Below are 24,745 nucleotides of genomic sequence, written 5' to 3'. Positions count from 1 at the left end.
GTAAAAATACTAATGTAGTGTCCGTAGTGTTTTAAAAAATGACTACGTTACCCACAATGCATTGCATGTGTACTTCCGGAATGCACTACGAGACTAAAGAACAACCGAAAATGCAAGCGACATTGCCATACCATAGGTTCGAATCCCGCAAAAGACATGAAAATTAAAGTGATGATAAACCTTGCAATAAGTATAGAACTGTGTGTAAACAATGTTGAAAAAATATAGTGTACGTTTTCCTCCTCTTTTCTCCTTTTCTTTTTCTATCTTTCCCCCTCTTTCCTCTCTCTTTTCCTCTTTTGCCTCCCCCACGGGCTGGAGTACCCTCCACTAATTGGACTGCTTTAAGAAGTCCTAACAAGTCCTAACCAAGTCCTAACAATTCCTAACAATTCCTAACAAAGTCCTAACAGTTCCTAACAAGTCCTAACAAGTCCTAACAAGGTCCTAACAGTTCCTAACAAATCCGAACAGAGTCCTAACAACAGCGTGGCAAAAGAGCCAATCATATGCTTCAAAAAAATTGCCGCTCCAAGGGGGGCAAAAGAGCCAATTATATGCGTCGAAACAGGTGCCCCGTGCAAACAGTGTTCTGATAGGTTACTGACGGAGACGATGTTACAGTTCATCCTCAGGTAACTGTATTTACCGTCGGCGAATATCTCTAGACACTAAAAGTAAGTAGAACTTACTAAATTATCTGAATATAATTATAAATCACTGAAGTGAAATCGTAAAAGTATTTGTTGTTTTTGTAAATAATTCTGCTCTGATAAACGTTGGATGTTTTTCGTGAAGTTTGATAAGACGGTCACAAAACCTTTAGGGATAATGCTAATCGCTATATTAATTATTTTCTTTACTTGACGTTTTTAAGTGTCTTTTGTGTGTCTGTCTTTGGTTCATCAAATTAAACTAGAACAGAGATGCTCAAATTTGTGTCTGTGTCGAGTGTTTATGTCGCTGTTAAGTTTGATAAGACGGTCACAAAACCTTAAGGGATAATGGTAATCGCTATATTAATTATTTTTTTTACTGGACGTTTTTAAGTGTCTTTTCTGTGTCTGTCTTTTGTTCATCAAATTAAACTAGAACAGAGATGCTCAATTTTGTGTCTGTGTCGAGTGTTTATGTCGCTGTTAAGTTTGATAAGACGGTCACAAAACCTTAAGGATAACGCGGTTAATTATTATTTAATATGACATGTATACTATTTTTAACAAAATATGTTGTCAATAGATAGATAGTCACAAAAAATGACTAATATCTAATCTTTTACACCTCATGAGTTCTCATGAAATTAGTACTTTAATTAGTAATATCCTACGAGAATATGTTTTTTGTTATATTTATTTCTAAATTTAAATTGTATGCGTTTTTCATTGTACTGAGTAAGACCATATGCTGTAAACATCTTGTTCTATTTTTTGACCATTTAAGTACAAATCGTTGAAATACCCATTATTACAGTGTAGTAGAGTATTACATTATTATTCATATGATCTTTTTTGTATAATATTAGTCTTTCAGACAAAACACTGGTTACACCACTTGACCATAACGTCTGCAGCAATAGGACAAGAGATCGAAACAGAAAATAGCCATCAAGGTAAACTGAAATGGATATTTTAATATATATTCATGTCATTCATCATATTCTGTATCAAAAAAAAACATTTCATAACATCAATGAAGAAACAGGATTGACTTGTGTTGTGATTTTAGTTCAGTTATCATACAATAGAGAGATTGTGAGTAAGAGAGTATCATTTTCCCCATTTCTTTCATCACTAAACTGTTTTGATTACATTTTTTAATAACCGACAACCATCAGGGTGAGTTCATGCCATCTAATGTGATCTTAACAATGTAAATGAAACAGTGTTTCAGAAACTGAAGACTTAAAAAATTCCTGGGCCCGTATGTATAAAACTTCTCAGAAATGCTCTTAAGAATAGTCTTAAGCTATGGCTTAAGTGTCAGAAAATTCTTAGTAAGGAGTAGGAGCAGTCTGAGAATAGGAGACATTTATTAAGAGGCTGAAAGCAACTTTCAGTAAAGTGTAAGACTCATTCTTAAATGCTGACTTAAGTGCTGCAAACTGAAGACTACAATGATTTCATCCTAAAATGGCCGCCCTTAACCTCTGAATCAGCCAATAGAAAGCCGGCAACGGTACATTCACAGCAGCATGTGACACCATACATTCATGAATCATGAAGACATTACAATTATATTAGTATTTAAATATATTAATTTAAATTTGCTTCAAGAAAAGTTTAACAATATTACAAATAAGTACATACATTTATTTTACAAGATTTTGCACCATTTTGATTAAGATTTTAACATGTTAATGAAATAGACAAACGTAGTGCCATTTAAAAAATTAAGATGATGAATCATATCATTTTCATTTCACTGACAAGGTGTATATAAGAAAATACAAAAGTTTGCAAACACTTAGATAAAAAATACTTTGATGATCAAGCCTGAACAAGATGATCAAGTTAAGCTGGATTTCTCCACTTAAACACAATTGTAATTTTTGCCATCTTGTCACTTTCACATTTGGCTTGCTCATTGCTAATATTGTAACATTATGTTTGGGGTCAGGGTTTTATACTCCATTTGTCATGATTAGAATGAGAACGAACCCAAGCGCAGACAGATGGAAAACAAAGATGACTTTATTAATAAGTAAACAGAGCCCACGTGGGAGCAAAACATTAAACAAGCAACAATAACTAGTACTGACTAACACTAAACTTGACTAGACTTTGACATTAACTAGACTGAACTTGACTAGACAACACAATAACAACATTCAAAGAACTTGGCTTACTTCACTTCACTTCACTTCACTTCACTTCACTTCACTTCACTTCACTTCACTTCACTTCACTTCACTTCACTTCACTTCACTTCACTTCACTTCACTTGACACAGGAACGGATCAGGAACAGAGCTAACGATACCAGACAGAACACAGAGCACAAGGACCTTAAATAGGGGTAAAATAATGAGGGGAACAGGTGACAAGGATTAGTCAATGAAGACAAGAGGATGACAAGGGAGCGGGGATAAAGTGACGAGACAAAAAGGCCACGTACAGGCACACAAAACATGAGTCTATCATGATTCTGCCTCAAGACTAGAATAAAGCAATGACAAGAGGGCAGAATCATGACACTATTAATATCACTTTACATGTAATGATGTCACTGCAATCTTGTAGATACTTCACAATTTTTTAGGTTGATAATGCTATTGTAGTTGTTATTTACATTTTATGGTATTTTATTTACCTGTCATAAACTGTAAAACCAAAAGCGTCTCTACTTAAAAAAAACTTACTTCAATTAGTAACACCTAATAATTAAACATTTTAACTTTATTTATTTCACTTAAACTCAGAAAATGTAAGTTGAAAAAACATTACATTTTTAGGCAATATCAATTATTTGATCCAACTTTAACTTTTTACAGTATATATTATGCAAATTTATATACCTTTAAGTATGCTGTCTTGATAATCCAATAAAAAATCTCGGTACTGTGCAAGCACTTGAATAAGTTTCACTAATATACATCTTATACTGTATATTATATAGTGTAATATAATATACATTGTATAAAAAACCCTATACTCTTTATATTTCATGTTATATTAATTCCTATCTACTGTCTATTTTCTGCTCATTGTACATATAAATAAACTACTTTTAAAGGACTTTGTTTTTAATTATTCTACGCAGAGTTTACCAGAAGTTATGTGATGACCACGAAAGCTGCGTGTTTATGTTGTTACTGCTAAAACCATCCATAGAAATACATTTGAATTAAAGTAATTCTAACACATTCTTTGTTGCTAAGTGCATAAGACCTCTCCAGCTTTCTTAAACAATTTAGGATCTGAGACCTAGTCTTAACACTTAGGAGGCTTTATAAATCAAACTTATGCTTAAGTCTAGGCATAAGAGTAAAATGACATTATTCTTAGAATTTTGACACACTTAAGACTAAAATATTAAGTTAAGACTGTAAAAAACATACAACCTTATATTGTAGCTGCTTAATTTCCTATCTATCTACCTGTCTGTCTGTTTATCTATCTGTGCATGTAGGCCTACATGTTGCATACTCAGCCTAAATGACTGCCTCTTGCCCTATAGATGCCAAAGCAAGGAAAGCCAGATTCATTCTGGACCGGCGTCATGATGCTGTTTGCCCAGGGGAAATATAAATTTTCCACTGGCCAGAGACCCGGGAGCAGACGTTGGAAGGCAGTGTTAGAGAGGATAAAGAATTGTCCGCTGACCCCTGCATATGGCCTAACGGTCAGAAAAAAAGATATTTTTGGGAAAAATATTCCCTGCAAATGTGGCTACCATGATGTAAGTAATGTCATTGAATCCTTAAACATATGATGTGAGACAACGATGCTGACAAATGCTTCCTTTACAGCTGTTCCCCATGGCTGGTTCTTCGCTGTATGTGCTTGATTCTCCAAATGACTTGTTTTGATGCAGAGTTTTGTGTGATTTAGAGAATAAGACGATATAGAGAGTAAATACAAAATGTTGTTTCCCCCAGTCAGGACAGCACACAGGGACCGCAGCAGGTCCGCAGCAGACAGGGACCGCAGCAGGTCCACAGCAGACAGGGACCGCAGCAGGTCCACAGCAGACAGGGACCGCAGCAGGTCCACAGCAGACAGGGACCGCAGCAGGTCCACAGCAGACAGGGACCAGTGGTAATACAATGACATGCTCCCTTTGTGCTCAGGAAGTGCTCTCTGACCAGTTTACACAGCATCTGTCAGACTTCCATGTCCAAGAGGAGTGTGAGCACTGTGGCACAAAGGCCATGGGTGCTGTCAGGTTATCAGAGCACCTTGAGAAGTGTCATGTCTTAACCTCACCTTCAGCCCATCCCTCCACTACCCCAGCCCAAGAGATGACACCGACACCAATCGTCTCTCCCCGAGATGCTCCAGCTACAGTCTGCCTCACAGCCCAGGAGACGACACCAACCATCTGTCTCCAAGTTGCTCCTGCTCCTACCCCTCCAACCCTATCTGAGATGGCACCAGCGACTCAGAGTGGCACACCACTTCCATCTTCTCCTGCTTCTGCTCCTCCTCCAGCAGCACCAGGACTACCAGTCCCTCTGCGCTTTCCAGAGGTAAGCCGGGCCAGGTTTTTACCAAAGCCATTCCTCCGGGTCATCAAGCCAGGTGATTTGGAGTGGATTGCCCACATTCTCTATGACGCAAGAGGGCAGCTGAAACAGAATGTCAGGGAAAATTGGCACCACCCCCCAAGCCCAATCAGATCTGTGGCACCTCCAAACCCACACGATTACTTTCGTCAGAGGATGTTCCTGTGGGCACCAATGCGCATGTGGGGCATACCTTTGAAATGTAATCAGTGCAACCGAAAGATGCACCACTCTGGCATTTACACCAAGGTCAGAGAGGTCATTGATGTGGACAGCAAGTACTATTTAATAGGGGGAGATTACCCAAGGTGCAGCCAGTGCAAACTACCTGTCTGTCCTTGGAGTAGTGATATTTTAAAGCAACTGGACCCCTCTAACCGCAACAAATTCCCTGCTGTGTTGACTACACATTTGGCACTGGACAGAAAATGTGTGACACTTTTGCGTCCTAGAACAGCAGGGAATAGCTCCAGTTACCTGCAGCAGGCCTTTCAAGAGGCACACAGTGAGGAGTGGGCCAGGAGATCCTGTGACTATTTCACAGATTGTGAAATTCACAAAAGATCCTGCCTGAAGCAGTCCCAGGCTGTTTATTCCCCGCCACCACCCTTCATTCCCTTGCCCCTGGCCCAGTGGTTTGAGACAGTGCATGCCAACGATGTTGTCGGCCACCTTGATGAACTCAAAGGTGTCATCACTTCAACGTTTGGCAGAATTCTGAAGCTCGATTCCACTAAGAAGGTAAAAGTAAACCTGTATAAGCTTGAGCTCATTTGTTCTTTTAGGGTTTAATAAGAATACATGTGCTAATGATGTATATTCTTTTGTTATAACAGGTGACCAAAAAACTGGCTGGTGGTATTGAGAACACGGCAACATGGATGACCAATGTTGGGAACGAGTATGGTCAGGTCCTCAACTCTGTCCTCACAACCGGCGAGGGGGCTGGACTGGATGACCTGTGCCAAGGGATCGTCCAACGGTACAGGGATGCTGGTGAGCCACAGCCAGCCGCCATCTATGTGGATAGAGACTGTTGCAGTGACAGAGGTGGGTTACCTGTAATTGGGGTTGATGTTTTTTTGCCAAATAATGCAGTTGATGACACTAGAAACCAGTGGCTGCTGGTGACTGCTCTTCTGAGGGGCACAAATTCAAAATATGGGTTTGAGTGTCATGTGTGTCGCTTGTGGTTTCAAAAAATGTGAACCATGTGCATCACGTGTTTTGTCAAAATAAGTGCCTGCTCCACACGTGTCAAAACCGTTTATGATAAAAGAGACGCTTACATTCACAAAATACACACAAGACACTCCCTTACAGTGAACTTGAGATTATATGAGTATCTGGCAAACACAAGTGTCTTTTTTATAAACCCATAAACCCTGCAGCAGGCACTTATTTTGACAAAACACGTGATGCACATAGATTCACATTCACTCGACCCACCGAACACATATTTTGAAATGACAAACCACACACATGACGAATGCATACATGTTGTGAGGAATTTTTTTTTATTCATGATCTTGTGAATTTACACAGGGGTGAGCCCAGTTCTCCATTGGTTTCGGCCATGGACGTCCACTGTGCGGTTGGATGTGTTCCACTTTATGAGGCGATTCACCAAAGGTCTCATCACGGAACACCATCCTCTCTATGGTACGTTCTGCTCCAAATTGTCGAGCTGCATTTTTGAGTGGGATTACCAGGACATCAGTAATCTGAAGGAGGCGAAGCGGTCAGAGCTGAGGCAAAAGCATCAGGGCTATGAGCCAACAGATGCCCAGGTGTTGGCGAGCATCAGCCCTAAAGAACTAGCCAAGCACTGCCGCAGGAAAACCCGGGGAGTGGAGGAGACCCGTGCCCTCATCAAAAGTCTCCTTGACTCCATGTGGAACCTTGTGGACGGCACTGGGCTACACCTTATTAACCACGAGCGCATGTCTGAAGTGTGGAAGGTACAGCAAAAACACCTTGCCTGCATCCAGGATCCACCAGGAGTGCAGCTTTATACTAACATTGGGTCAGGGCTGGAGAAAGGAGACAAGACACTGGATGTTCTAAGATGCGCCAGAGGGTCCTCCTCTTTGGAAAGCTTTCATAAGCACCAGTGTGCTTTCATTCCAGGCATGTTAAAACCTCACACACACACATGGTATATTTTGCTATTGAATGTTGACATAATATTGTTGTAATTTGTTGTAATCAGTGATCCTGTTTTTTGTCTGAGTAGGGTGGAGATGCAATGCATTGCACACTCAGATGTACATGCTTGAGGGTGTGTCAAGGTGGAATTTAAACCGGTCAGCACAAGCACTTTCAATGACTGAGACATCCAGGACAAAGCTGTATGACATTCGTTTGATGTCCAATGTAAATGCGCTCAGCAACAAAGTCTTGGGAAAACCTCTTCTTCCAGAGTTTATCCCCCCTGGGAAACCTACAGGTAAGAAAAGTCTGCTGTTGATGATCAGACCTATACTGTGACATGGTACGCAAGTAAACAAATTTTCCCTTGATGAATATCTATTGCAGGAGAGCGAATTGCTGTTGAATATCTTATGGCACAATCCAACAGAGGAGATCTTCTGAGCCAGCAGACTGGTAATGCTGACATCCTGCCTGAGATCTTGGATGAAGACCTTGAGGATGAATGTCCTGATGTGACCGTACCACAGGCTCATGACCTCACATTGCAGGTAATATTATGTCAACAGTATATCTGGGGTCTGTTCTTCATACGTGGATTAATCAGTCAGCTGGATTTGATTGTTGTCGATTTGTCTTGATCTTGAATTATTTAGTTCTTCGAAACTCATCCTAGAGTTGCTGTCATAGCAACCGGTCCGTAAGATTAAACCAGCTCGGGAGCAGGCTTATTTCATGTAAACAACATTAGATCGCACCTTTTTAAGCGGATGTGATACGTAAAATCTGTCAGAGTTATGTATTCTCATTATACGAGGGCAATCTGCGTAAGATGTACGATAAATATGAAAAGCATTTCAAATTCAACACATAAAAAAGGATAGATTGAATCTTTTAGCAATGTTATTTAAAAAATATATATAAAAGAAAAATGTTTATGTACTTGTGCATCTTTTTTTGTGGAGCAGCTGTTTTACTTATTCTTAAACGAATGACAAGACAAACATGCTTATGATCACATTCATTTTAAATTTATTTTAGCAATAATAGGTGTTGTGTGTAAATAACTATAGATGCAACATAGTTCCAAGGAAAGATTGTTATTCCGTTTTAAGCCCATTTCGCCACATTGGTTACACCCTACAAACCGAGAACAACTTCCTCTCCCCAGTCTCACTGGCTCTCCCGATAATACAGTTTCCATACACCCTCATACAGTGCTTTAAGAAGCACAAGTGAGGAAGCACCTTTTCTGTATCAAACAGTCAGCAAGTTGTGACTTGGCTTCTGACCAACGCACTTCGATTTTATTAGCATGTAGAAGCTCTTTGACACCACTTTATTTCTAATCTTAATCTCTTCTCTGTGACCTGCTTTGTAGACTGAAGAGCGTTAAACAGGGAATGATTATCAGTAACACAAATAAGTGGAAGATCATTAAGATCAGCTTTACCAGTAGTAAGCAAGAACATAGCAGTGTCAATACCATCTGACAGTGTTGCACCCAGAGGTGTTATTCTACACACAATTTACCTCTAACAAGGTACTATTCGGAACCTCTTAAAAGATTTCTAAACACCCAAGTCTTTGTAACGGACTACGCCACCCTGGGAATTACACCCAGGGAAATATAAATGGGACACAGGTTAGTTCCCACAAAGATTCAGAGGAGACACGAATACAAAAACAACAATACTTTATTTATACAGAAAGTAAAACCACAATTTAATGTAATCTTTAACACAAGACTAGTGAAGCTAGCTTCATTTAAAAACACTGGATTAGGTTCCAGACATCAAAAGTTCAGATCGGATAACAGGGAGAAAGAAAAGCAAATTTCCACTTCACAACACACTTTAAATACAAGTTTCTTTGGGCTCACTTCACCACACGTGTTTCAAAGAAACAAAGTTACACAAACTACTCAGTGAACAATTACAAAAAAATAAATTGAGGTTAACACTCCTCCCTGACCGACCTAACAGTTGAATAAAATACCACAGCTCCACAAAATAACCAAATAAACACACTTGTGAAACCAATATTAAATCAAATAAACAAAGAAAACTAAATAAATCACATCATAGTTTATAACAAATACAAAATAAAGTAAACAAACTAGCACTCATTCCTCACTTAAACCATAATCTATTTACCACACGCACACCCTCTATAATTCACGCACGCACATTAAACGACGTGTCATTCTCACACTATACACACGCTATAAGTCACACACATCTTAACTTAACTCATGCACACGACCACAAATGTACCATACAACCACGCAAACCTCCTCCAGTTGAAACAATACGGGGTAGCGAATGCCCAACTTACAGTTTTTCCCAGTCGCTTTGGTGCATTTCTCACATCACTATTTACATTTGCACAACAGTTAATGCAGTTCTCAAAACAATTAGTACAAACTGCAAAACCTAGTTGATAACCTGCAAAAGTGTGTCACTTGCTCAAAATGGATAGGACATTCCTCAAAAGCAAGTATTCATGTCAATGAAAGTGTCAGTGTCATCAAAATGAAAAGTCCTTGACACCATTGTTTATGAACAAGATAGTCAAATGGCTTAGTCATGTTTTCATTATGACAGTTTACTTTATAAATGTTTTCCAATGCAAAAAAGTAAAATCTTGGTGACACTACCTGAAAATACTCAAGACTATACACTTTTCCACAGCTATTTGAAAAATACAATTAAGTTACACATTACTGTATTTAGTGAGGTAACTGAGTACAAGACACTGAATATGTATGTTTCACATTTTCACTGCATATGCTCTTTGCAATTAGGGATGGGATGGTTTGAAAATTTCATACCATGATTATAGTGACCAAAGTTATCACGGTTATCAATATTATCATGGTTTTCTTAAATTGAGATGGAAGTGTTCAAAAAGAACTGATACACACACTGAAAAATTTTAACAAGTTTTATTTTTGAAAATCAGCAAACAACAAATACAATTAGCAGCTATATGCACTTTTTTAAGGATAAACATTAAATCAGGGGTGTCCGGCCTTTTTTTGTGTGGCAATCTACTTTTAAAATGATAAAGCTGACAAAACCTACCTGCTAAAAACATTTTTTTAACAAAACACTGTTAAATTTTTTAATAACACTTTAAATGTGTGTTAGGAGGACTATCTCTACGTTGAATTTAGGGTTGTCACCATTACTCTATTCTTTTTGAGGAGTTAAAAAAAATCCTTGAGTACATGGTGAGACCATATAGCAGAGATGCGGTTTTGATGAAATAAACTGACAACATTATCAGAAGCATTTCCCTCTCGTTCGGTCGATCGCGCGCACATACACCGTACGTGTGGATCAACTCCAGCATGTATGTGCATTCAAATTTCGGATGTTAGACGACTCCGCTGCAGCAGGCAGGCATAAGATTTATAAAAACACACTTAAGAAATGCGCAACAACTCAAAAAGACTTCAAAGACCATAATGCCAATTTGGCGCTTTGCTTTCCGAAGCTCGTGGAGGCGTGGAGCAGCATACAGTTATTAACTTATAGGCGATCTACCCGCATTGCATTTGCGATCGACTGGTTGTGTTGGACACCCCTGCATCAAATGAACATTAACATGGAGCCCTGAAATGTATGAACCTGTTTTAATGAACAGTAGCTTAAATAAAAACAAATGCACACATAAGCAACGCATTAAAACACAGTGCACCTGTTACTGCATCCGCCACGCCTTCTCGCACAAAAGCTAATGTTGCATGCGAGCGCCTGCGTCAAGCTGATTCTGGCTGGACAGGATTTACCGCGAGTTTTCAAAATCACGGTAATCAAACACGGTTATAATGATAATTACATTTTAAACGATAATACTAACCGTCAGGACATTTTATCATGGTTAATCGTGAAACCGGTAATCGTCCCATCCCCATTTGCAATTCTAATCTGTTCATAGTATTGTGCAAAAGAAAAAAATACATCCTTATTTACAACAAACAAACTCACTTTGGCTGTGCACAACTGTAAAAAACATTGCAGTACATATTGGAACTGAACATACAACAGACATAGTACTGTAATCATTCTTGTACATCCAGACATTCCTCTGTCTGGCCACATCATTTCAAAAATTTTTCAATTTAGGAGACTTTTCGGAGAAAAAAAGACTTTAAAAAAATTGACAACTTGAAAATTTTTGTATGTAATGACTGAAGCAATGAAATAAGGACTATTAGTTTTACATGGAATAACTATTCAGCATTCACAAGTATAGTTAATTTTGACTGACATGACAAACAAATGATAATGTTATAAAACAGCAGAGAATTGTATGAAAGCAATTGATGCATGTCCAAAAGCATTTGCAATTTGTTCGAAGGAATGAGAAACTGCTACTATGACGTGCACAAATGACTAAATGTTGTGGAGGTTGAACTAACTGTTGTGCGAATGTAAATAGTGATGTGAGAAATGCACCAAAGCAACTGAGAAAAACTAATACCCTGTCCCACAGTTATTCCCAGGAACAGGCCACTTAATGCGGACGGCACAAATGAAGGGGTGGACCAGGTGTCACAGAAGTAAGCCGCTAGGCAGATACTTAAACAAAAAAATTAGAAAAATAATAATAAAACACCAAGAAGGGGAAGCTGGGCCACCATCCAAATCCGCTACCCAGTGTCATATGGGCATATACCTCCGGAGTGCTTTAAGCTGATAAAAGAAAAAGTACAGCATTAACGATGGAATTTTCATAATCAGCATGCAATAAATCAGTAGCATACCCACCTGATTATTAGAGAGTCGGCACTGCTGACACATCCAGTGATGGATAAACTCCACATGGCATGTATACTATGTAAACAAATAGAGCGCTTACAAACAACAGCTCCTTTATATTAAATAACTCACGATAGTCTACAAACTTGATTAATAGAGTCAGCCTTGCTAACGCCAAAGCACAGCATGATAAATACAGCCCGGAATGAATACTAAGACAAATGAACAAAGCACATACAGTAAACAGCTCGTCTTAAATAAAACAAATTATTTATCCACTGTGACATACCCAAAATGCAGCAAGTCCACAATCAAATGCTGGTCCCAAACAGCTCAAAAAATCCACTAAGAAAACATTAGACATTCAACGTCCAAAGTCGCAGCAGCAACCACCCTTCAACACGCTCAAACAATGCTGGAAACCTTCCTTTTATACAAACCTACACCCATAGCGCACCTGTCTCTTATTAATGCACTTATCATTCAACCCGTCTGGGTAGTGCTGCTACAATCGCAAGGGTTTCTCCTGCCAGCGTGCTTCTTACCACAAGTTTGATTTTCTTAGATTGCCAAAACAAAGGGGAACACTTTACTGTTTTTTCCATGAGGACAATTAAAGCCCCTCCCTGTGTACCTCCATCCTGAAGATTGCCTAGTGAGGCATCACTGAAAGCCACTAAACTTAAATCATCACTGTTTCCTAAGTGTTGGAACTTAAGTGTGACTTTCATTTCATGTATGGACTGAACAGTATCATTCTTAATGTTGGATGCTAGGCTACATGTGTCAAACATTACATTTGGTCTTGTTTGTTTAGCAACTCACAAAATCTGTCCAATTTGGACCGGAGTTGTTATTTTACTTTCTCGTTTAGTGGAGCCTCTCTCTGTACAGCTCGTGCTGCCTGTAAGTGAACTGGTTGTAGGTTTTCAATGTAACTGTGCTGATGCACCTGCACTATACCACCCACAGTAGCAATATTCATACCCACATATGAAAAATTCTCATGCTCTTCACGACCCACGTGAAATACAGATTTAAGTACAGGTATGACATTAGTAACAAAATCCTCTGAACCTGCCCCAAAAAAATCATCCACATGGCATGCCAGTATGCCGGTCACCTCAGACTGCTCATCCTGCCAATAAAACACTGCAGAATCAACCCGTGACATTTTACCCCCACTGTTCAGCATGAGTTCTTTGACCTTGTTGTACCAGTAGAGGGAGGCGTCTGCAAGTCCATACACACATTTCTTTAGTTTCCACAATACATTGTCCACACCTGCTTCTGGTGGGGGACGAATGTAAATGTCTCTTGAGAGTTCCATTCCCTGTAAAAAAGCAGACTTAAAATCCATAGAATTCACTTTCCATTTGTTCTGACAAATAACAACTGACAGCAGCCTGAGTGACTCTGATGCACATGTGGGAGAATCTTTTTGTAATTCATGGATATTGACCTCTTCAAAACCTCTCACCACAAGGCGAGCTTTTGTATCAAAACCATTAGAAGTTTCCTTCAACGTACAGACCCATCTAGTAGAAATACATCTTTGACCCTTAGGGGTGTGCATTGGCATTGTCCTCACAATTCGATTCAATTACGATTCACTAGGTAACGATTCAATTCGATTCTACGATGCATTGCGATGCATCAGAATTTAATTCTACTGTACACAACAAGGCAAATTTTTAACCAGTCAAGTAGTAAAGTCAAGTGCAAATATTCTCAACAAAAACGGAAGCTAAGCAGCTTTAAGACAATGACAATTATATATCTGAGATGAGAATTTTACACACAGTGTAAGTCTTGTCTAGTTTCCCATTAACTTCATAGAATCCGAAATGTGCTCGTATGTCCACTTTCCATGGAAAAGGGTGCGTTTTTATTTACCTGTCTATCACGATCATCTCTCTCCACCTCAGCCATCTTGATTGTTGTTGTTATGCCCCCGAAGGTAATTGAAACTTCACAATTTTATTGTCGAGGCCAGAAAATAAACAGTGGCATAATCGATTATGGCACTTTGCTGCATCGATGCTGAATTGTGCATGCGCGCATTGCGATGCATTGCCGCATCGATTATTGTTGACACCCCTACTTGTCTGTAACCTCTTCGTAAATTTATTATTTTGCCAGTTTTCAGTCTCTTCCTGTTTAGCAGCATCAAAAGAGATGTCTTTGGTAATCAGTACATCAGCATCTGTGTTTTCACATTCATTGAGAAGATCATCAACATATGACATGTCTAAAGCTTCCTTTAGACCCCCCACTGCCATTTGTTTTAAGATACTACACATTGTACCAGTTTTTATATTGCCCTTTTGCTTTTCCTGTTCGGCCTAAAACTCTGTCAGTGTGCTTAGTACCATCATCTCTGTTTGTAAATGTCACTGTCTGACCTGTTCTCAGTTTGACACCAGTAGAACCCAATGTATTAGTACTATCTGTCTCATTAGTTTGTCCTACGTCTTCTCTATCATCTGTTTATGTGTTGTCAGGGAATTGAACATCTCCCTTAACACTCATTTCATCATCTGAATTGTCTGACACATCCGTGTGTATTACGCTTTCATTTTCTTTACTATTTTCAGGATTATCGAGTAGTACAAGTTTATCCTCATCCTCATTAACTTTATTCACCCTGGACTGATGTTCTCTGACAAGAATCCCCCATGTCTGAAAAATACTACAGAGCCATCCTGACCGATAACTACAGCAGGGCCTTTCCACTCTGTGAGACCCTGTCTCCTGTCTCGTACTTTTCAGCCTGATCTTCTTTTGTAAAGCTCTTCTTATCCTTTCTGAAAATTCCACCTATGTGAATGCTCTTCTGGAAGCTTGCAATGCTGCTAAGTGCTGTCCTACTCTAGTACCAATAGAAGTGCCTTCTAGAGCAGGTAGTTTATCCACCAAAGCGGAGAGAAGATTAGGACTGCAACCAAACACAAGCTGATATGGACTATAACCATGCCATTTTTGCCATTAGAGCCCAGCCTAGAGAAGTCTGCCAACCACACCCGTTTCCTTTTTTCACCTTCAGGAGGATCTCAGTCAGTGTCATGTTGTGTCTCTCCAACAGCACGTTGCTCCAAGGACTGTATCCCGCTGTAGTCTTTATCTCAGTGTTAAATTTTTCTGCCATCTCTCTTAACTCCTCATTGTTAAACTCACCACGTTGTCGGTGTATATTCTTTTCGGGGCACCATGAACACTTATCCACGAGTGAATGAAAGAGTTGACGATCTCCGAGGCTTTTTTTGTTCTCACAATGTTTCCAGCGCTGAAGCGTGTAAAGTGGTCGATGATATGGAGGTACCATACGCCAGGTTCCAGCTCATATAGATCCATTGCCACTGTCTCATTATACTCTGAGGCTAAAGGCAAACCAACAGCAGGCTTGGGCTTGGTCTTGCTGTATCTTTGACATACCTCACAGTCACGGATGATCTCTTGCAGAATAACTTGACAGTCAGGGAACTACACTAACCTTTTCCACTGGTGGCACTTGCGCTACCAACTTTTTCAGTTACTGGCGCAAAATATGATTTGGTCGCACATATTTTTTTCAAATTATATTAAGGCGCTCTGGATAATAATGAACAATAATGAAATGTATTGCATACAGATATGCTTTTTATTTTACTTGCCATCTTTTAAACCACATGCCTTCTTGTTTTCTTAAACGTTGCAGTGTTTCCCACAGATCTGAAATTTACTTGTGGTGGTAGCTCGTGAAAAGGGCAATCATTACCCACTGATAAATAATGGTCTACTTTACATGTGACGAAGAACTAATAATGTGTGACACAACACAATACTTTGATTTATTGAAAATTAATATTAATTTCACATTATATTTCATTAATCTAACCACCCCAAACTTTCTTTGCCATTAACAATCTTTCTATTTCTCTCTTGCCAATTTAAAAAGCTTAATCCACTCATTATTTCAGATTTAAAAGTCTAGTTGCTGTCCCGGTGACATGATTGGTTTTAGAAAAGATATGGTTTATTAATAATAAGATTATTTAAAAAATGTGAGAAAGAAAATGCAGCGCGTGGGTGTAACAAGAACCATCGCCATAGAAACCAGAGGCATATGGTCGCAGTGTAGTTCCCTGACAGTCCTTGTCAGTATTTCCAGAGCTGTGGATGAGTCTCTGCAGTTGGTCTGCGCAGGCGTGGCCAAACTGCTTATGATGCTTCAGGAGAACTTTACGCTCCTCTTTTGTAGACATCTTTATTGTGACAACAAGAACTTCACTTTCATTGGTGTCCGCTTCATTATTACCATCTCTAATGTCAACACAATAATCTCCCGAACTAATGAGCTCAAGAGGCACTGGTTGCTTGAACATGACAACTCTGTCATTCTCCATGTCTAAAACTGATCCTGCTTCCTTTAGAGACATTTTACTCAGCAGTAAAGGAATATTAACAGGAACAACTTCCGTTTTAATGTGACATTTTGTTGGTCCGATCTTAGCGGGAAGCTTCACCCTTTTGTTGGGAGTATACCACCTGACCATCACAAAATCTGAACGGTCTGCAGCTTGAAGATTCTGTTTGCAACAGTTTGTTTATTTGACTTTGGCTCAGATCTTTTATATAACTATCCAGCCATTTCTCACCACAAACAGTATGTGTGCATGCTGTGTCAATAATAGCTGATCCCAGTGATTCAGTTAGGAAGATCTCAGAGTCTGTCATGACTTTGGTACACAGTTTAATGTTACACTCTTCCACATTTTCATCTTCTGCTAGCTTTACTTCATTTCTGCGATGAGGACAGTCTTTTGGCCAATGGTACGTGTCTGACAAATGACGCATTTTGTTCGTTTACTACACTGGTTTTTCCTCCGAAATCGGCTTCAACGCTGACTTCATGGATGCAAATGTTAAATCCGTGCACGCTGTAAGTGCTAGCTTTCTACTCTTCTCAGACAAGCCGTGTCCAGAAGTTTAAACGCTAACACAGCGTCAGGCATGGTCAGGTACTTCTTCATGCAGTTGTATCTCTGCTCAAAGTCTATGATGTAGTCCGTCATGGACACCACATTTTTTTTAAATCGAGACGAAATTAGAGTATGCTTTATAAGAATATTGCGTCCAGCTTAACTGCCATAGTTTCCATACCATCGTCTTTGTTCAGATTGTTCGCAGGTATTTCCAAAGTGGTCTCTCTGGCTCGCCCCTCGATCCCTAGTACCACCGCGAGTATCTGCTTCTTCTTGTCCAAGTCCGTAACAAGTCTCCAAATACTAACTTCATTTTTCCAGCACTCGTATGGTTGGGCTTCGTCAAGCTTAGACGGTACTCTGTAGTTGGAAACCATCCTCTGCTACCATGCAAATAACTATAGATGCAACGTAGATCCAAAGAAAGATTTTATTATTCCGTTTTACGCCCCAAATCCCCCACATGCACTCACACTCTACAGACTGAGAACAACTTCCTCTCCCCAGCCTCACTGACTCTCGCAACTCAGTCTCACTTCTCGTAGACTCTCGCGATAATATATCCCCTCCCACATAGAGTTAACATTATGTACAATAAAGAATATTACTCAATGTGAAATAAGTTTCCATTGAATAAACTCATCTCTGATTTTAGCTTTGTCTTTAGATTGTCAAGTAGGCTTACAATCTCATGCATGAAGGGTTTGCCTAGTCATTTCTATCTATTCTATCTTTAAAACTCTGTCTACAATGATGTTACCCTGTCCCTTTCCTGTGACAAAAATGCCAATAACCAAATAAGTTTTTTTTTGCACATATTTTCACACATCTTTATCTTCTTTACAACAAATTTCTGTGCAGACTCAGGAGATGCAAGACTTTCAGTTAATGTGGCTACTGCTAATATAGTCAGAAATCAGTTATATAAGAAAAACGCAATTTAATTAAACTTATTTAACCACTTGCATATAGTTTCTCTAAATGCATTTCATCTGAGAGCATTTCTTTGCTGTCATGTACATTGTTCACACGGACCGTTGTTCAATGTTCAGGAAGCACATCATAGCGCTTGGTACATTTTGAATTTAGTTGGCGCGATGGCGGAGCAAATATGTCCATAAACGACAGAGAGAGAATGTCTAAAGTTTGGTATCATTACATTATCATTACATTCAGCATCTGAACCGAAAACATCCACTGCTGTTTCACCAAGCGTCGATGAAACAAGGTAACGTAGCTTCCGCTGATTTTAATCCCATACTGTATTTGTAGCGATGTTGTTATGCGGTTTGACTAGATATGATGTTTAGCTTTGATGTTTTTAAGTAGTAAACGTATTCACGTTCAATTGCAGGAGAGTATAGCTTAAAAAAGAACCCCTTCACACGCATGCACTTTACAGGTGTGTGTACCAAAAAACGGCACTACAGTGCAATCATATATGGGCAACTTGTAATCTGACATATTTTGTTCAATAATAATAAACTCTGTCTTGTAGGAGTTGGAGTTTAGCATAAGGATAAGGATATTCTCTCTCACGCGAGTCAGACCGATCGCGCAATGCATCACGTATGCTTAAACTTTTATGTAGCCACGCAACGATAATTTCAGCATGCATTCACTGTATACAGCGGGACGTGATGTTGTGATTTTTCGAACGGATTCTTAACCTAAAATGCACCGCAATGCAAGTGATGCAAACCAAATGCAGCGTTCTATTGAAAATGAATGTATGTATTTCTGCCGTACCAAAATGCAATGAAGCAACTGAACGTCTGACTGGGGTGTCACTCTTTCTCACACACAAACACAGGTGCACGTGCGCGCACACACACAGGTTGTTACCATAGCAAATAGGCTCACCCCAGAAATGATATATTAGTAGCCTAATGGTAAATGCTGCAGGTGTAGAAATGTACATAAACCAGATATTTACTTTGATGTCAGGGCTAGATTACAGCATGAAACCTGTTGTGCATATTAATAAATTAAAGTGTTTAATTGTTGGCACTGGCACTTATAAACACTAAATGGGTAAAAATTGAAATAAATAGGCTTATTTTTTGGAGCCAAATACCTCTGTTTTTTTCAGAAATAAAAGCCAAATGCTTGAACATTGAACAAGCCAAGTCATTTTGTTATGCATTATTTGTTTTGGTTGTTTAAAAACACACACAAATCCGATTACTCGATTAATCGATCGATTCAGTGCTAGATTAATCGATTACAAAAAGAAACGATAGCTGCAGCCCTATTGTTATCAAATACAGTTGCATTTTATAATATTTTGATGTAGAATAACATTTACATTCATTTACTGCACATCATACTTCATTTAACACATTATTGGGAACTGCTAAAAGTGTTGGTGTATTATCAACAACTGCACAAAAGAGGGAAAACACCATATTTTAATAAACTACAATTCAAAGTTTATTTATCAGAAATTAAATTGTTGCATTGGCTGTGGGTTTAAGAAAGAGCAACTGCCTCCAGAGATGATCTGTACAATCAATCAGTTTAGAGACATCACTCCTGCTAGCACATTTCATTAAGATACTTAGGTTGATGTTACAAACAGACAAAACAGCATTTAACTGTTTTTAAAAGAGACTTAAAGTACTTTAGGAGCATCAAAGTTTGATTACAATCATTAATTTCAGTCTTTAACATGAATAGTAAAGATATCAAGATTATATTTACTTAAAATATTTTACATTATGTAGGGTGATTTTATGTACAAAAATAGCAAATTACAAATTCAGCCTCATAAAAAGTTCACAAAAACCTTTCATTAATACCTTGCGCACTGCAAGGGGCAATAAAAGGGCATGTTCTTGGCCATAGTAACAATCGGGCAATCACAGCATGGCTGATCAGTGTTTCTACTATCGACCTGTATTGCCTTTTCTTGCAGTGAACAAAAGTGCAATGATCTCAAATAATTCAACCCTGCCATACTAATCATCAACAGCAGAGGTGTTCAAAGAACTGAATAAGCAAGATCATAATTAGCCAGATCTGAACATCTCTGATGTCTCATTTGATCTCGGATGTATTAGGCGACGTACAAAGAACGGACCCCTGACATAAAAAAAATATTGGAAAACTAATAGCCAGTTTTTCATTTTTAATGTAGAACAGACACAAGAAGCATTTAAAAGATGATTTATTCTTTATTAATAATTCTGTGTATACTTTTATTAATCACCTTGGCAGCAATTTGGAAGCGGTGGCCAAAGGCCCAGACCAGATCCCAGATCCCCACTGGAGGAGGGTGATGCATCTGCTGGGCCCGTCCACTACCCACTGGAGGAGGGTGGTGCATCTGCTGGGCCTGTCTACTCCTCATTGGAGAAGGGGGATGCCTCTGCTGGGCAGGTCTACTCCCCATTGGATGAGGGCGATGCCTCTGCTGGGCCCGTCTACTCTCCATTGGAGGAGGGTGATGCCTCTGCTGGGCCCGTCTGCTCCCCATTTGAGGAGAGAGATGCCTCTGCAAGTCCCGTCCACTCCCCAATTGAGAGTGATGCCTCTACCAGGACTGTCCTCGCCCCATTTGAGGAAAGTGGGTTCGTCACTCCAGCTCCGGTAAAGTGGATAATGTTTCACCATTAGAAATGTGGGCTTTTTTATATTTGCCCTTGTACCAGATGTTTATTGGTTTAATTTTGTAACAGGACACCAGGTGTGATGCCAGAGGGATTCCTGGATGGGAGGCAGTTGATGCCTTGGCAGGTTACCTGGTTGGCCTTAACCGAACCATAACAGCACTCTCCAATGCTGAAGTGGCAGAGATTTTGAGGTTATACTCTCATCTAAGTGCCTTTGACAAGACCCCCACCAGTTACTCCCTCAAGAGCAAAAAACAAAATTTGTCAGGACCTTGGAGGGCTTCAAGAAAACGCAGTGGCTCTGCTCCAGGCCAGCAAGCAGCTGAGAGGTATCTACATCTCATATAACTGTATTCCTTAGTATTCATATCAATATTTAAAGAGTTTGGTTCCAAAACGCAATACATCCATTTTGACTAATTTGACTAAAACATGTTTTGTATACCAAGAAAGTGAAAAGATAAAAACCACTATTTTCTGTTACAAACTTTCACATAGCATATTTAGTTTATAATATAAAAAATTCAAATCCATAATTTGATTTTCAAAGATTTATTATAGACGGTTTCAGCAGTAACAACATAAACAAGCGGGTGTCGTGGTCCACACTAGGGCTGTCAATCTTCCTCTATTATCCCATTCGAATTTCATTCATAATTTTTTTTTTAAATTCAATTTATAATCGATTATTTAATGCTCAAATTTGACTAATTAATATTTACTATACCTATCTACACACGTTGTAAAAATGGGCTTATGCATTGCCAATGCCACTATGAGCTCGTATAGTTGACTTGTTTTAAATTATGTCCACTAGAAGACATTGCAGTATTACTAATAAACATGTAATTATTTGATAACAGGTGATATCTTTCTTGCTAATTAATGACTAAGCTTAGACACAAAATTAACAAAGTTGTCAACTTTAATGAAAAATTTCATTATCAACGCAGTTCTCTTTGTTCACGTATGAGGGCTGCGTAGATCGCATCATTAGTTATACAATACTTACACACAGCACACACATCCCCTGGCCTCCAATTTCACTATTCTTTTTTCATTTAAACACACCTTAGAGGAAGTGTGATCTTGAACAAGTATTTTGTTACTGGTCGAAAAGACAAACTTATCCAAACAAATTAGCATTAAAGACATTCCCAAAACGGTCGTCCATAGCACTGAGAGCGGTTTTCTCCTGACACTGTCCTCTTCACCTTGGCTGCTTCGTTCTCGTCTTCCTCATAACCTTCCTCCGCAACCGCTATCAGCTCCGCTTTCTCTTTCTCACGTACCTCCTGCTGCTGGTCTTGTTTCAAATGAATTAGCCGATGGAAATGCGGGTCGAGGTAGCTAGCTGTATTTAACAGCATAAATGCGTTAGATAGTGAACACATAAAAAATATTTTTTAATAATTTTTTTTTTAAATCCCATTCGAATAGTAGTTTTAACATTCGATTAGTATTATTTTTTTTAATATTCGAATTATATTCGATTACTGAAATTCGTTTCAACAGCCCTAGTCCGCACGTAACTTCCGGTAAACTCCGCTAAGAATAAATTACAACAAAGTTCTTTAAATGTAGTATATTTATATAACAAGCAACACATAGATTACCTAGGAAACCAAAACATTTGTTATTTTCGACGAGACATTTGTTCAAGAGAGCAGTTTAGCAACTAGTCAGACCATTCGAGTGGCTTATGTTTCTTCCCCGTCTCAGAAAAGCACCACAGGTTTATCAGTGCCATCAAAAGTATTATTTTGTTTTTGTTTGTTTGTTGATCACGAAGTACAAAGTAGATGAGGAAAACTAGGATTATGTGTGTATTCAACGCACCGCCATTGTTTCTTTACACTGCGTGGAATGGTGCGCTGTGATTTGTTGAGCGGATTTATTGCATTCTGCAGAAAAGGGGGACTGGTGTTTATCGCATTTTGGGAAAAAGGGAGAAAAGATGACAGAATAACACGACAGTTATTGGATTGTGTGTAAAATTAAGAATTTACTTTTTAATACTGACCTGATACAATACTGTTTTTGGCAGTAACTTTTATTTTATTTTTAAAATGGCGTTTATCGCGTTTTGAAACCAAACTCTTCATAGTTATGTCAATATGTTAACATGCATATATAATAAGTACTATGTGATCTGGTCATCTATTTGCAGATTGTTCATGGTCCATGGTCAGGCTGCTCACAGACCAGACAAGAACCGAATTTCTGAATGTGTTGCTCTCAAGTTGTACAAAGAGTACAAGCAACCCAGAAATAGGCCAAAGGACAATAAAGGGAGGAGATTTGCCATACCCCAGTCCATTGTAATGACCTACTCACACATCAAGCAGCTAGTTGAGTACTGCAAAGAGATCATGAACAGGACTGACCTCGTACTGGTTAATATTAACAACACCACAGTGTCCGACTGGTGAGTTAATCTTTAATATCTTCATAAATTGATTAAATTGCGTATTTGAACAAAAATTTTAAATATTAACACACTGAAAAATTTACTCTTGTGTGTTTTGTTTTCTGTCTCTGCAGGCTGCAAGATTGCTCTAAGACATCAGAAAAGGGTTCTTTACTTCAGGGCGTGCGGCTTCCACGGCAGATTGCCGTGGCTAAAGAATCCCTCCTGGAGGTTCGTGACCTACCATCACAGCCAGTTCAGCATGGACACACTCCTTTGGAGTTCCAGGAGCCTGAAAACCGTGAGGGTGAGGCAAAAATCCGCAGGCGAAACAGGTCCAGAACACCTGCTATTCCACACAGTGGTGGGGAAGAAGCAAGTATTGCCCAACACGATGCTGCTTCTTCTCAAAACATCAGTACGGAGGGCTGGTCCTCTGCCAACCAGCCATCCCCAACACAGTACCAAAGCTGGTCTTCCTACCAGGCGCCCCTGGCACACTCTCATGTTTGGTCCTCCACCCACCCACAACCCTCAGCATCCTCCCAGGGCTGGTCTGCCACCCAACCACCACCCTCAGCATCCACCCAGGGCTGGTCTGCCCCCCACCCACAAGCCTCAGCATCCATCCAGGGCTGGTCTACCACCAACCCACCACCCTCAGCATCCTCCCAGGGCTGGCCTGCCACCCAACCACCACAATCAGCATCCTCCCAGGGCTGGTCTGCAACCTACCCACCACCCTCAGCATCCACCCAGGGCTGGTCCTCCAACCAGGGCTTGTCTGCAACCCACCCACCACCCTCAGCATTGACACAGGGCTGGTCCTCCAACCAGGACTGGTCTGCAACCCACCCACCACCCTCAACATCCACCCAGGGCTGGCCTGCCAACGAACCACCACCCTCAGCACTCTCCCAGGGCTGGCCTGCCACAGAACCAACACCCTCAGCATCCTCCCAGGGCTGGCCTGCCACCCAACCACCACCCTCAGCATCCTCCCAGGGCTGGCCTGCCACCCAACCACCACCCTCAGCATCCTCCCAGGGCTGGCCTGCCACCCAACCACCACCCTCAGCGTCCTCCCAGGGCTGGCCTGCCACCCAACCACCACCCTCAGCGTCCTCCCAGGGCTGGCCTGCCACCCAACCACCACCCTCAGCGTCCTCCCAGGGCTGGCCTGCCACCCAACCACCACCCTCAGCATCCACCCAGGGCTGGTCATCCACCTCTTTCTGTCCTGACCAACCTAGGCTCCCTCACCAAGCTCTAGATCCCTTTAATCGCCAGCGTGAATGGCGGTTACGCAGGGCAGAACTTGAAAACCAGGAGAGAGTGAGGAAAGGTGAGCCCCCAAAGGTCAGAAAGGCAAAAGAGAGCTATCACTATGAGTGTAAGCTGTGTGGTCAGCCTAAATCAAAGCAAACTGGACACTCACAGGTACGAGGCAAATGGTACTGCCCTGCATCTGGACAGACCCTTGAGGAGTGGAGAAGCTCTTTGTAAATATAAGAAATTCATTCTTTTTTATTTATACTTTTATTAATAATATTTTTTATTTATTTTAATATTTCACAATCACTGTTCAAACCATTTGCTGTTGCAATGGAAAAA

General features: G+C 39.9%; 2 protein-coding genes and 1 long non-coding RNA gene across 3 annotated transcripts; 2 read left to right on the top strand and 1 right to left on the bottom strand.

Annotated features, from left to right (window-relative positions):
• Positions 1–357: 357 nt before the first annotated feature.
• On the top strand, positions 358–7,713 carry LOC141358896 (uncharacterized). The gene is made up of 7 exons (XM_073860783.1): positions 358–677; positions 1,531–1,609; positions 4,176–4,397; positions 4,597–5,964; positions 6,060–6,273; positions 6,769–7,353; positions 7,460–7,713. The coding sequence occupies exons 3-7, from the start codon at positions 4,176–4,178 to the stop codon at positions 7,711–7,713; spliced, it is 2,643 nt and encodes an 880-aa protein (XP_073716884.1). The 5' UTR covers positions 358–677; positions 1,531–1,609.
• Positions 7,714–7,787: 74 nt separating this feature from the next.
• Positions 7,788–24,745, top strand: LOC141358895 (uncharacterized). Its single transcript, XM_073860782.1, has 5 exons — positions 7,788–7,925; positions 20,327–20,698; positions 20,788–21,050; positions 22,892–23,149; positions 23,266–24,745. Exons 1-5 carry the CDS (start codon positions 7,788–7,790, stop codon positions 24,635–24,637), a joined length of 2,403 nt encoding a protein of 800 aa, XP_073716883.1. The 3' UTR covers positions 24,638–24,745.
• Positions 9,060–12,521, bottom strand: LOC129433096 (uncharacterized). The gene is made up of 3 exons (XR_008640333.2): positions 12,433–12,521; positions 12,153–12,218; positions 9,060–12,077 (listed from the first exon to the last, which is right to left on the bottom strand). It is a non-coding gene; the product is annotated as an uncharacterized lncRNA (long non-coding RNA).

This window comes from Misgurnus anguillicaudatus, chromosome 22 (genome assembly GCF_027580225.2).
Source record: "Misgurnus anguillicaudatus chromosome 22, ASM2758022v2, whole genome shotgun sequence".
In the NCBI taxonomy this organism is placed as follows: domain Eukaryota; kingdom Metazoa; phylum Chordata; class Actinopteri; order Cypriniformes; family Cobitidae; genus Misgurnus; species Misgurnus anguillicaudatus.
The sequence above is the reverse complement of the archived record's forward strand: the minus strand, read 5'-3'. Positions and strand labels throughout refer to the sequence as shown.

What these genes read in the sequence shown, in the direction of transcription:
- LOC141358896 (XM_073860783.1), top strand. Translation starts at nt 4,176, where the DNA reads ATGCCAAAGCAAGGAAAGCCAGATTCATTCTGGACCGGCGTCATGATG. An exon ending in AGCTCGATTCCACTAAGAAG is followed by an intron (nt 5,965 to 6,059) that starts GTAAAAGTAAAC and finishes TTGTTATAACAG; the next exon opens with GTGACCAAAAAACTGGCTGG. An exon ending in AGACTGTTGCAGTGACAGAG is followed by an intron (nt 6,274 to 6,768) that starts GTGGGTTACCTG and finishes GAATTTACACAG; the next exon opens with GGGTGAGCCCAGTTCTCCAT.
- LOC141358895 (XM_073860782.1), top strand. Translation starts at nt 7,788, where the DNA reads ATGGCACAATCCAACAGAGGAGATCTTCTGAGCCAGCAGACTGGTAAT. An exon ending in CTCATGACCTCACATTGCAG is followed by an intron (nt 7,926 to 20,326) that starts GTAATATTATGT and finishes TCACCTTGGCAG; the next exon opens with CAATTTGGAAGCGGTGGCCA. An exon ending in GGTTCGTCACTCCAGCTCCG is followed by an intron (nt 20,699 to 20,787) that starts GTAAAGTGGATA and finishes ATTTTGTAACAG; the next exon opens with GACACCAGGTGTGATGCCAG.